At 38.8% G+C, this 13,541-nt stretch overlaps 1 protein-coding gene across 2 annotated transcripts in view; it reads left to right on the top strand.

Moving 5' to 3' along the window:
- Nucleotides 1-13,541, top strand: part of ART3 (ADP-ribosyltransferase 3 (inactive)) — a 38,954-nt gene that overhangs the window by 13,142 nt on the left and 12,271 nt on the right. For both annotated transcript variants that reach the window (XM_082653222.1, XM_082653221.1), the window contains exon 4: nucleotides 13,011-13,043. In XM_082653222.1, the coding sequence (XP_082509348.1) occupies nucleotides 13,011-13,043 (33 nt within the window). The remainder of the gene's footprint in view (nucleotides 1-13,010; nucleotides 13,044-13,541) is intronic.

Below are 13,541 nucleotides of genomic sequence, written 5' to 3'. Positions count from 1 at the left end.
TAGTTCAAAGAGAACCCATGGCACAATAAGATATTATGTTGGAGAATCATGACTTTTCTGTTTTTTTTTTTTTTTTTTTTTTGGCGGTACGCGGGCCTCTCACTGCTGTGGCCTCTCCCGTTGCGGAGCACAGGCTCCGGACGCGCAGGCTCAGCGGCCATGGCTCACGGGCCCAGCCGCTCCGTGGCATGTGGGATCTTCCCAGACCGGGGCATGAACCCGTGTCCCCTGCATCGGCAGACGGACTCTCAACCACTGCGCCACCAGGGAAGCCCCCTGACTTTTCTTTTAGTGAGACAGTCTGTCTCATTAGGCCCAGTAACAGGCTAGCAGTAGCAGGGCCTACAAAGGCAGGAGTCCTCGTGTCCAAAAGTGCAGTGGCCAACAAATACTGCTGTAGTCTTGTTGCCAAAAATTCCAGTCAGCTCTGAGTTTGGTCACAGACATCTGTAATTTCTTGAGATCTGAAGGAGATAGGAACTCCTGGGAGGGCTTTATTTACTGTTGTCTGAACTGCTTCCAAGGCTTCTTACTGTAGAGCTCCCTGTTAAAATAACAACTTACAAGGTTTTCCAGTGTGGCTGGTAGGAATAGTCACTATTCTTCATCCTTTGAGTTCTTTCCCTGGCCTTGGGTAGTTTCCTTAGACAAGTATAAACTGATCAGTATTTTGCTGAGTACTGGAAACGCTTTGAAGATCTCTGGGGTTCTCTGTGCAGCTCCTTTCTCTTTAGTACTCTGTAAAAACCAAACTATCCTGGTATTTTTCATTGTGGAAAAAGTTTAAACTGCTTAATAGTTATAATACCATGTGAGTTTTCTGTTTATTCTTGAGTTATTTTTGATAAGTTACATTTTTCTAGGAATTGTCCATTTGTCTTATATTTCAAATTTATTGGCATAAAGCTAGTCACAGTAATCTCATGTCTTTTTACACCTGCTGAATCCATGGTTATATTCCCTTTTTCAATCCCTATCTATATTTGTGTCTTCTCCCGTTTATTTCTGGATCAATCTCTTACCCATTTTTAACCCTCCTACTTTTTTTTTTTTTGAAATATAGTTGATTTACAATATTGTGTTAGGTTCAGGTGTACAGCCAAGTGATTCAGTTATATATATTTTTTTTTCAGATTATTTTCCATTATAGGTTATACAGGACATTATGAATATAGTTCCTTATGTTATACAGTAAATCCTTATTGCTTCTCTATTTTATATATAGTAGTTTGTATCTGTTAATCGCATATTCCTAATTTATCCCTACCCCCTCCTCCCTTTCCCCTTTGGTAACCATAAGTTTGTTTTCTGTGTCTATGAATCTGTTTGTTTTGTATATAGATTCATTTGTATTATTTTTTAGTTTCTACATATAAGAGATATTATATAATATTTGTATTTCTCTGTTTGACTTACTTCACTTAGTATGATGTTCTCTATGTCCATCCATGTTGTCGCAAATGACAATATTTCATTCTTTTTTATGGCTGAATAATATTCCATTGTGTTTATACATATACATACACAATGGAATATTATATATATAATATATTATAATGCATATATGTGGTATATAGATATATATACTACATCTTCTTAAGCCAGTCACCTATTGATGGGCACTTAGGTTGTTTCCATGTCTTGGCTATTCTAAGTAGTGCTGCTATGAACATTGAGGTGCATGTATCTTTTTGAATTAGGTTTTTCATCTTTTCTGGATATATGCTCAGGAGTGGGATTGCTGGATCATATGGTAGCTCTATTTTTAGTTTCTTAAGGAACCTCCATACTGTTTTCCATAGTGGCTGCACCAATTTACATTCCCACCAGCAGTGTAGGAGGGTTTCCTTTTCTCTACACTCTCTCCAGCATTTATTGTTTGCACACTTTTTGATGATAGACATTCTGATAGGTGTGAGGTGATACCTCATTGTAGTTTTGATTTACTTGTCTCTAATAATTATGATGTTGAGCATCTTTTCATGTGCCTGTTGGCCATCTGTATGTCTTCTTTGGAAAAATATCTATTTAAGTTTTCTTTCTATTTTTTTTTTGGATTGTTTGGTTTTTTTGCTGTTGAGTTGTATGAGCTGTTTGTATATTTTGGATATTAACTCCTGTCAGTTGCATTCCGTAGGTTGTCTTTTTTTGTTGTTGATTGTTTCCTTTGCTGTACAAAAGCTTTTATGTTTGTTTAGGTCCCATTTGCTTATTTTTGCTTTAATTTTTTCTTTTTTTTTGCCTTGGGAGACTGATCTAAGAAAATACTGCTACAATTTATGTCAGAGAATGTTTTGCCTGTGTTCTCTTCTAGGAATTTTATGGAATTATGTCTTATATTTAGGTCTTTAAACCATTTGAGTTTATTTTTGTATATGCTATGGGAGAGTGTTCTAATTTCATTGATTTTTATGTAGCTATCCAGCTTTCCCAACACCACTTGTTGAAGAGACTGTCTTTTCTCCATTGTATGTTCTTGTCTCCTTTGTTGTAGATTAATTGACTATAGATGTGTTGGTTTATTTCTGGACTCTCTGTTCTGTTCCATTGATCTATTTGTTTTTGTGCCAATTCCACGCTATTTTGATTACTGTAGCTTTGTAGTATTGTCTGAAATCTTGGGAGGGTTATGCCTCCAACTTTGTTCTTTTTCCTCAGGATTGCTTTGGCAATTCTGGGTCTTCCATGGTTCCATATAAATTTTAGGATTATTAGTTCTAGTATTGTGAAAATGGAATGGATATTTTGATAGGGATTACATTAACCTGTAGATTGCTTCGGGTAGTATGACCATTTTAATAATATTAATTTTCTAATCCAAGAGCATGGGATACCTTTCCATTTCTTTAAATCATCTTCAGTCTCTTTATCAGTGTTTTATAGTTTTCAATGTATAGGTCTTTCACCTCCTTGCTTAAAAGTTTTTTCCAATTTTTTTGACATGATTTTAAATGGGATTTTTTTTCTTTTACTTTCTGATATTTCATTGTTAGTGTAAAGAAATACAACAGATTTCTGTATGTGAATCTTATATCCTGCTACCTTGCTGAGTTCATTTATTAGTTCTAATAGTTTTTGTGTGGAGTCTTTAGAGTTCTCTGTGTAGAGTATCATGTCATCTGCAAATAGTGACAGTTTTACCTCTTCCCTTCAAATTTGGATACCTTTTGTTTTTCTTGTCTGACTGCTGTGCTAGGATTTCTAATACTGTGTTGAATAGAAGTGGTGAGAGTGAGCATCCTTGTCTTATTCCTGAATTTAGCAGGAAGGCTTTCAGCTTTTTCTGTTGAGTATGATGCTGGGTGTGGGTTTGTTGTAAATGGCTTTTATTGTGTTGAGTTATATTCCCTCTATACCCACTTGGGTGAGAGTTTTTTTCTTGAATGGATGATGAATTTTATCAAATGCTTTTTCTGCATCTATTGAGATGGTCATGTGGTTTTGTCTTTTCTTTTGTTGATGTGGTGTATCACATTGATTGATTTATTTATTTGAACCATCCTTGTGACCCTGGAATGAGTACAACTTAAACATTCTGCATGACCCTTTTTAGGTATTTTTAGATTAGGTTTGCTAATATTTTGTTGAGGATTTTTGATCTATATTCGTCAAAGATATTGGCCTGTAATTTTCATTTTTTGTAGTGTTTTTGTCTGGTTTTGGTATCAGGGTGATGGTGGCTTCATAAGAATTTGGGAGCATTCCCTCCTCTTCAGTCTCTTGGAGTAGTTTGAGAAGGATAGGTATAAGTTCTTCTTTATATGTTTGGTAAAATTCCCCACTGAAGCCGTCCATTCCTAGACTTCTGTTTGCAGGGAATTTTTAAATTATGGATTTTATTTCACTTCTAATGATTGGTTTGTTCAAATTATCTTTCTTTTTGACTCAATTTTGGCAGGATATATGTTTCTAGAAACTTTTCCATTTCTTCTAAGTTGTCCAATTTGTTGGCATATAACTGTTCATAGTATTCTCTTATGATTTTTTGTATTTCTGCACTATTGGTTGTTATTTCTCCTCTTTCATTTCTTATTTTGTTTATTTGGGTCCTCCTTCTTTTCTTCTTGGTGAGCCTGGCCAGAGGTTTGTCAATTTCATTTATCTTTTAAAAATACCAACTCTTGGTTTTATTGATCTTTTCTATTGTTTTTTATCTCTATTTTTATTTAGTTCCTCTCTGATCTTTATTATTTCCTTCCTTCTGCTGACTTTGGGTTTTGTTTGGTCTTTTTCTAATTCTTTTAGGTGACAGTTTGTTTATTTGAGACTTGTTTCTTAAGGAAGGCCTGTATTGCTATTACCTTCTCTCTTAGAACTGCTTTTTGCTATATCCCATAGATTTTGTAAGGCTGTATTTTCATTGTCATTTGTTTCAAGGTGTTCTCTGATTTCCTCTTTGAATTCATCATCAACCCATTGTTCTTTTTAGTAGCATGTTGTTTAGTCTCCATGTGATCGGTTTCTTCCTTTTTTTTCTTTTCGTGGTTGATTTCTAGTTTCATACTGTGGTGGTCAGAAAAGATGCTTGAAATAATTTCTATCCTCTTAAAATTGTTGAGGCTTGTTTTGTGTCCTAGTATGTGGTCTGTGCTAGAGAATGGTCCATGCACCCTTGCAAAGAATGTGCATTCTGGGTTTTTTGGATGTAATGTCCTGTAGATATCAATTAAATTCAACTGGTCTATTGTGTCATTTAGAATCTTTGTTGCCTTGTTAATTTCACCTGGAAAATCTGTCTATTGACGTCAGTAGAGTGTTAAAGTCTCTTACTATTACTGTATTCCTGTCAGTTTCTCCTTCTATGTCTGTTCGTATTTGTTTTATATATCTAGGTGCTTCTGTACTGGGTGAATATGCTAATGAGTGTAATATCCTCTTCTTGTATTGATCCCTTTATCATTATATAGTGTCCTTCTTTGTTTTTCCTTATGGACTTTGTTTTAGTCTGTATTGTCTGATATGGATATTGCTACCCCCACTTTCTTGTTGTTTTCATTTGCATGAAATACCTTTTTCCATCCCCTCACTTTCAATCTATGTATGTCTTTTGCCCTAAAGTGAGTCTCTTGTAAGCAGCATACTGTAGGTTCTTTTTCTTTTTTTAATCTGCCATTCTGTGTCTTTTGATTGGAGCATTTAGTCCATTGACATTTAAAGTAATTATTGACAAATATATGTTTATTGCCATTTTAAACCTTGTTTTCAAGGTGATTTTGTAGTTCTTCCTTGTTCATTTCTTCTTTTTGTTTTTCTTTTTGTGGTTTTCTTTTGTATTATGCTTGAATTGCTTTCTTTTTGTTTTTGGTGAATCTATCGTATGGTTTTGACTTGTGGTTACCCTTGTTTTCAAGTATGTTAACCCACAACTACTTACTTTAGACTGGTAGTCATATAAGTTCAAACACATTCTAAAAGATCTACAATTTTAATCCCCTCCCCCATATTTCATGATTTTGATGTCCTGTTTTACATCTTAATGTTTATGTTTTTGCTGTTAATTGTAGTTATAAACACTTTTACAAAATTTTTCTGATTTTTTTTAATCTGTGTACTGGCTTATTTAAGTGGTCTTCAATCCTTTTATACATTTGCCATTCCTATTGTGACTTTCCCTTTCTTATAGATTCTTGATTCTTTTCTATTTAGAGAAGACCTTTCAATATTTCTTTTAGGTTAGGTTTAGTATTGCTGTATTCTTTTAGTTTTTGCTTGTCTGAGACATCCTTTATCTCTTCTTCTAGCCTAAAGGATAGTCTTGCTGGGTAGAGTATCCTAGGTTGCAGATTTTTCCCTTTCATGACTTTGTTTAACAGTGTTTCTGCAGAGAAATTAGCTAAGAGCTTTATGGGGGTTCCTTTGTAACGGACTCTTTGTTTCTTTTTTGCTGCCTTTAGATTCCTCTCTTTATCTTGAACTTTTTCCATTTTAATTATAATATGTCTTGGTGTTGATCTGTTTAGGTTCATCTTATTTGGGACCCTCTATGCTTCCTGTACCTAGATATCTGTTTCCTTCTTTAGGTTTGGGAAGGTTTCAGCCATAATTTCTTCAAATATATATATATATTTTTTGGCCTTGCCATGCAGCTTGTGGGACCTTAAATATGGCACGTTTTATATCATCCCATAGACCTCGTATATTGCTTTCATTTTTTTTTTCATTTGTCTTTCTGTCTTTTGTTCTGATTGGGTGATTTCCATTATTCTATCTTCCAGATCACTTATTCGTTCTTCTACATTATTTAGTGTGCTATTCATTGCTTCTAGATTGGTTTTTATCTTGGTAATTGAGTTGTTTTTGATTGGCTCCTCTTTATAGTTTCTAATTCCTTGTTACAGTGATTCTGCATTTCTATCAATAATCGTTCTTAATTCATTTAGCATTTTTACTACCTCCTTTTTGAACTCAGGGTCAAGTAGAGTGGAGAGGTCTGTTTCATTCTTTGTTCTTTCAGAGAATTTCTCTCGTTTTTTAATTTATTTAAAAATTTTTATAACTTAAAAAAATTATTTATTTAATTTATTTATTGTTGGCTTCATTGGGTCTTCATTGCTGCACGCAGGCTTTCTCTAGTTGCAGTGTGCAGGCTTCTCATTGTGGTGGCTTCTCTTGTTGCTGAGCATGGGCTCTAGGTGCGTGGGCTTCAGTAGTAGTGGCGCGCTGGCTCAGTAACTGCGGTTCGTGGGTTCTAGAGCGCAGGCTAAGTAGTTGTGGTGCACGGACTTAGTTGCTCCGCCGCATGTGGGATCTTCCTGGACCAGGGCTCGAACCTGTGTCCCCTGCGTTGGCAGGTGGATTCTTAACTGCTGTGCCACCAGGGAAGCCCCTCTCTTGTTTTTTTAACTGGGACCAGTTCCTGTGCTTTTTAAATTTTACTTAAATTTGTGTCTCTATAAATTTAGGAGAAACAGTTATCTACTGTGGTCTTGAAGGGCTGTTTTTGATGTGGGAGCATTCCCGAGTAGACTGTATGAGTCCAATAATTTTGGTGCAATGGCTGCTTTTGGTATGGATGCTAGCCACATCTTTCCTCAGAGCGTTAGCCCCTTGACAGGGCATGTGATTGGTGTTGTGGTGACCAGAGCCTGCACTGGATTTGGGTGGGGCCTCCTCTTTGCTCCATGGAGTCCCATCCCTTTCTTGCCTAGTACTAGGCTGGTGCTGGGGGCTGGGGTGTTGTGACTGCAGGAATCGAGGTGATTGCGTTGCCACCTGGGCCTGGGGCTGCCTCTATGGTAGGGCTCTCCTAGGACCTCTCTGCCCCAAATCCGGCTCCAAGCTGCTGTGTGAGGTGGGCAGAACTGGAGCCCTTCTGCCAGGAAAGGAACATCTGAGTACTCCTCACGTGTGATTCTCTGATGCTGCCTGTCACCTACTGTGCACACCAACAGAGACGACTGCTGGAGCCAAGCCCTGCCATGCACGCTGACAATGAGCTCTGGTTTGGCCCAGATCACACCCCAGGCCCTCTGGGCTGTTCTGCACAGCTACACAGAGTCCTCTCCCAGGGTCCATCTCCCTGAGTTTCAGTGCCTAGCCACTGCAAATACTAGCAGCCCCACCCAGCAGGCCTTTCAGGCTGGGAAGTGCAGCAAGGTGGAAGCTGTCAGCACCAGACTCTCTCCACCCTGGTTGCTAGCAAGCCATAGTAAAGGGTTAGGTTAACTGTTGAGGAGGACATTTCGTATCTGAAGAGAGAATTCGTTAAACAGACAGATAAATTTTCTCCTAATTTTTTCAGACTAATCATATAATCATAAAGTGTTAGCTTGTGGGGGCAGAGTCAAGATGGCAGTGTGGGAAGATGCCGAGTTAGGTCTCCCCACAACTAGGGCGCCTGCTGGCCGCGGATGGGGGACCCTGATGGCCAAGGAGATGGGAGGAGCCCCCAAGTGAACAGGTAGGACGTGGGGGGACTGAAGGGGGAGGAGAAGTGGAGGCCAGATTGGCGCCCCTGAGGCCAGGGAGATCAGGAGAGGCAGGCAGAGGGGCCCTCCAGGAGGACTGGGAGAGGAGCAGAGGGCAATTGCCCACCCACTCAGGCCCGAGGAGCCTGCTGAGCTCCCAGGCCAGTCCCCTGCCCTCCAAGCCCCCCCCCCCCCGCCCCCGGCTGCATTGGTCCTGGGGGCATAGGAAGGAGGCCGGGGAGATCAGGAGAGGCAGGCAGGAGGGGACCTCCAGGACCAGAGGAGCGGGAGAGGAGAGGAAGGCGTTTGTCCCTCTCACTCAAGCCCAGGAAACCTGCTGGGCTCCCAGGTGAGGTCCCCCACCCTCTGAGACCAGGGTTGGGGGGGCACGCCTGGTCCCCTTCTGTTCCGTTGAGCCTAAGCCCCACCTCCTACAGACCCCAGGGCCTTTTCCAGCCCTGTGGGTCCTGAGCACTGGCCCCACCCAACACCCAAACCTTGCCCTTGCTTAGGCCCCACCCTCCAGAGTCAAGGCGTTTACACCCCTTTTTTTTTTTGCTTTTTTCTTCTTTTCCCTCCTCCCCTCTTTTACTATTGTGGTACTGTTGTACCTTCTGGTTGGTGTTTCATCTATATTTTAATTTTTATATTATTTCTAACATATCTGTTAGTTTCCTAGTCTAATTTTATTTTTTACTTTGCTACTGTTCTCTTTTTTTTTTTTTTTTTTGCCACCCCACGTGGCTTGTGGGATCTCGGTTCCTGAGCTGGGGGTTGGGCAACAGCTCCTGTGGTGGGAGCTCTGAGTCCTAACCACTGGGATAACAGAAACCTCAGACACCTCAGAGAATATTCATCAGAGTGAGGTCTCACGGAGGTCCTCATCTCAGCACCAAGACACAGCTCTACGCAACAGCCTACAAACTCCAGTGTTGGAAGCCTCAGGCCATACAACCAGTAAGACAGGAACACAATCACACTCATTTAAAAAAAAAAAAAAAAAAAAAGATGGCAAAAAATAGTCACAGATGAAGGAGCAAGGTGAAAACCTACAAGACCAAATAAATGAAGAGGAAATAGGCAATCTACCTGAAAAAGAATTCAGAGTAATGATAGTAAGGATGATCCAGAATCTCGGAAATAGAATGGAGGCATGGATTGAGAAAATACAAGAAATGTTTAACAAAGATGTAGAAGAACAAACAAACAATGACGAACAACACAGTAACTGAAATGAAACATACACTAGAAGGAATCAATAACAGCATAACAGAGGCAGGAGAATGGATAAGTGAGCTGGAGGACAAAACGGTGGAAATAACTACCAAAGAGCAGAATAAAGAAAAAAGAATGAAGAGAATTGAAGACAATCTCAGAGACCTCTGGGAAAACAATAAACGCACCAACATTCAAAGTATAGGGGTCCCAGAAGAAGAAGAGAAAAAGAAAGGGTCTGAGAAAATATTTGAAGAAATTATAGTGGAAAACTTCCCTAACGTGGGAAAGGAAATAGTCACCCAAGTCCAGGAAGCACAGAGAGTCCCATACAGGATGAACCCTAGGAGAAGCACACCAAGACACATATTAATCAAACTAACAAAAATTAAATTCAAAGAAAAAATATTAAAAGCAGCAAGGGAAAAACAAAAAAAATAACATACAAAGGAATCCCCATAAGGTTATCAGCTGATTTTTCAGCAGAAACTCTACAGGCCAGAGGGAGTGGCAGGATATACTTAAAGTGATGAAAGAGACAAACCTACAACCAAGATTACTCTACCCAGCAAGGATCTCATTCAGATTCAAAGGAGAAATCAGAAACTTCTCAGACAAGCAAAAGCTAAGAGAATTCAGCACCACCAAAGAAACTTCTCTAGGCGGGAAACACAAGAGAAGAAAAAGACCCACAAAACCAAACCCAGAACAATTAAGAAAATGGTAATAAGAACATACATATTGATAATAACCTTGAATGTAAGTGGATTAAATGCCCCAACCAAAAGACACAGACTGGCTGAATGGATACAAAAACAAGACCCATATATATGCTGTCTATAAGAGATCCACTTCAGACCTAGGGACACATACAGACTGAAAGTGAAGGGATGGGAAAAGATATTCCATGCAAATGGAAATCAAAAGAAAGCTGGAGTAGCAGTACTCGTATCAGATAAAATAGACTTTAAAATAAAGACTGTTACAAGAGATAAGGAGGGACACTACCTAACAGTCAAAGGGTCAATCCAAGAAGAAGATATAACAATTGTAAATGTTTATTCACCCAACATAGGAGCACCTCAATACATGAGGCAAATGCTAACAACCATGAAAGGAGAAATCAACAGTAACACAATAATAGTAGGGGACTTTAACATGCTACTTACACCAATGGACAGATCACCCAAACAGAAAATAAGTAAGGAAACACAAGCTTTAAATGACACAATAGACCAGATAGATTTAATTGATGTCTATAGAACGTTCCACCCAAAAGTGGCAGAATACACTTTCTTCTCAAATGCTCATGGAACGTTCTCCAGGATAGATCACATCTTGGGTCACAAATCAAGCCTCCGTAAATTTAAGAAAATTGAAATTGTATCAAGCATCTTTTCTGACCACAACGCTATGAGATTGGAAATCAATTACAGGAAAAAAACTGTAAAAAACACAAATACATGGAGGCTAAACAACCAAGAGATCAGTGAAGAAGTCAAAGAAGGAATAAAAAAATACATAGAATCAAATGACAATGAAAATACGATGACCCCAAACCTATAGGACACAGCAAAAGCAGTTCTAAGAAGGAAGTTTATAGCCATTCAATCTCACCTCAAGAAACAAGAAAAATCTCAAATAAACAATCTAACCCTACACTTAAAACATCTAGAGAAAGAAGAACAAAGAAAACCCAAAGTCAGTAGAAGGAAATAAATCATAAAGATCAGAGCAGAAATAAATGAAATAGAAATGAAGAAAACAATAGCAAAGATCAATAAAACTAAAATCTAAAATCTTTGAGAAGATAAACAAAATTGATAAACCCTTAGCCAGCCTCATCAAGAAAAAAACAGGATGCAAATCAATAAAATTAGAAATGAAAAAGGAGAAATCACAACTGACACTGCAGAAATACAAAGGATTATAAGAGACTACTACAAACAACTATATGCCAATAAAATGGACAGCCACGAAGAAATGGACAAATTCTTAGAAAGATACAATTTTCCAAGACTGAACCAGGAAGAATTAGAAAATATAAACAGATCAATCACAAGTAATGAAATTGAAACGGTAATTAAAGCTCTTCCAACAAACAAAAGTCCAGGACCAGATGGCTTCACAGGTGAATTCTACCAAACATTTAGAGAAGAGCTAACACTGATCCTTCTCAAGAGTTTGATCCTTCTCAAACTCTTCCAAAAAATTGCAGAGGGAGAAACACTCCCAAATTCATTCTACGAAGTCACCATCACCCTGATACCAAAACCAGACAAAGATATCACAAAAGAAGAAAATTATAGACCAATATCACTGATGAACATAGATGCAAAAATCCTGAGCAACATACTAGCAAACAGAATCCAACAACATATTAAAAGGATCGTACACCATGATCAAGTGGGATTTATCCCAGGGATGCAAGGATTCTTCAATATACGCCAATAAATCAATGTGATACACCACCATAACAAATTAAGGAATAAAAACCATATGATCATCTCAATAGATGCAGAAAACGCTTTTGACAAAATTCAACACCCATTTATGATAAAAAACTCTCCAGAAAATGGGCATAGAGGGAACCTACCTCAACATAAAAAGGCCATATATGGCAAATCCACAGCAAGCATCATATTCAATGGTGAAAAACTGAAAGCATTTCCTCTAAGATCAGGAACAAGACAAGGATGTCCACTCTCACCACTCTTATTCAACATAGTTTTGGAAGTCCTAGCCATGGCCATCAGAGAAGAAAAAGAAGTAAAAGAATACAAATTGGAAAAGAAGTAGCAAACTGTCACTGTTTACGGATGACAGGATACTATACATAGAGAATCCTAAAGATGCCACCAGAAACCTACTAGAAAACAGTATGGAGGTTCCTTAAAAAACTAAAAATAGAACTACCACGTGACCCAGCAATCCCACTACTGGACATATACGCTGAGAAAACCGTAATTCGAAAAGACATGTACCACAATGTTCATTGCAGCACTATTTACAATAGCCAAGGCATGGAGCCTACGAAAATGTCCATCGACAGATGAATGGATAAAGAAGATGTGGCACATATATACAATGGAATGTTACTCAGTCATAAAAAGGAGCGAAATTGAGTTATTTGTAGTGAGATGGATGGACCTAGAGTCTGTCATACAGAGTGAAGTAAGTCAGAAAGACAAAAACAAATATCGTATGCTAACACATATGTATGGAATCCCAAAAAAAATTGGTACTGGTGAACCTAGTTGCAGGGCAGGAATAAAGATGTAGACATAGAGAATGGACTTGAGGACACGGGGTGAGAGGGGGAAGCTGGGGTGAAGTGAGAGTAGCATCGACATATATACACTACCAAATGTAAAATAGTTAGCTAGTGGGAAGCAGCAGCATAGCACAGGGAGATCAGCTCGGTGCTCTGTGATGACCTAGAGGGGTGGGATAGGGAGGGTGGGAGGGAGGTTCAAGCGGGAGGGGATATGGGGAATATGTATATGTATAGCTTTTCACTTTGTTATACAGCAGAAACTAACACAGTATTGTGAAGCAATTATACTCCAATAAAGTTCTATTAAAAATAAATACATCAATAAATAAAGTGTTAGCTTTGGATGGGACTCTGGAGGTCATTTGAAGCAATCTCCCAATAAAAGATACACATAAGGGAACTGAATTCCAGAAAAGTTAGATGTTTTATCTAGAGCTACTGCTCTTTGGTGACTGTACTATGAATACAAAAATGTAATTTGCTTCCCACTAAATTATGAGTCTGATAGACTAGGAGCTGACAGATTAGATTACCAACAGGCACAGACCAATTTGAAATCTTTACTAAGGTAGATTGTGTCTAACTAATAAAACTTTATCTTTATGTTTCAGGACTAAAAACTGCAAATTGTGTTGAGAACATGGGTAAGATATGCTCTAGAGTATTATCTCTGCAATGGGAATTTTATCAGTGTTATTTCTCAGAGGAATAGGTCAGAGCCACCCCACTGTACTGTCATACTGTCAGCCATTGTCTTCTCAAGGCTGAGTTGTGCTACTGCTACTACCTTTTCAGGGGGAGGGTACAGGAGCCCACCCTAAGCCTATCCCAGCCTTGCCTGTGGCTGTTCTCTCAAGCATTGCATTTGCCTTGGGCAGGCAGGGACCATGCCACTCTGACCCTAGCCTATCATTACAGGACTTTGACTCCTGAATACCCCTCCATGACTCCTATGCACAGAGTTAGGCTTGTATTCCTTTGTTTTGACATCTTGGGGAGTAATATTTGGGAGACTGATGAAGGATTCCTTCCCTCATCAGGGGAAAGACTGGGGAGACAGAACGGTAATGTGGTCTGTTTCCTCTTCCTCAGGGAAAAATGGAGAATATAACAAAAATAGTCTCTCTTAGAGGACCATAGAG

This window comes from Grampus griseus (genome assembly GCF_964374135.1).
Source record: "Grampus griseus genome assembly, chromosome: 4".
Lineage (NCBI taxonomy): Eukaryota > Metazoa > Chordata > Mammalia > Artiodactyla > Delphinidae > Grampus > Grampus griseus.
Note: the sequence above shows the minus strand (reverse complement) of the source record. Positions and strands in the feature narration are given on the sequence as shown.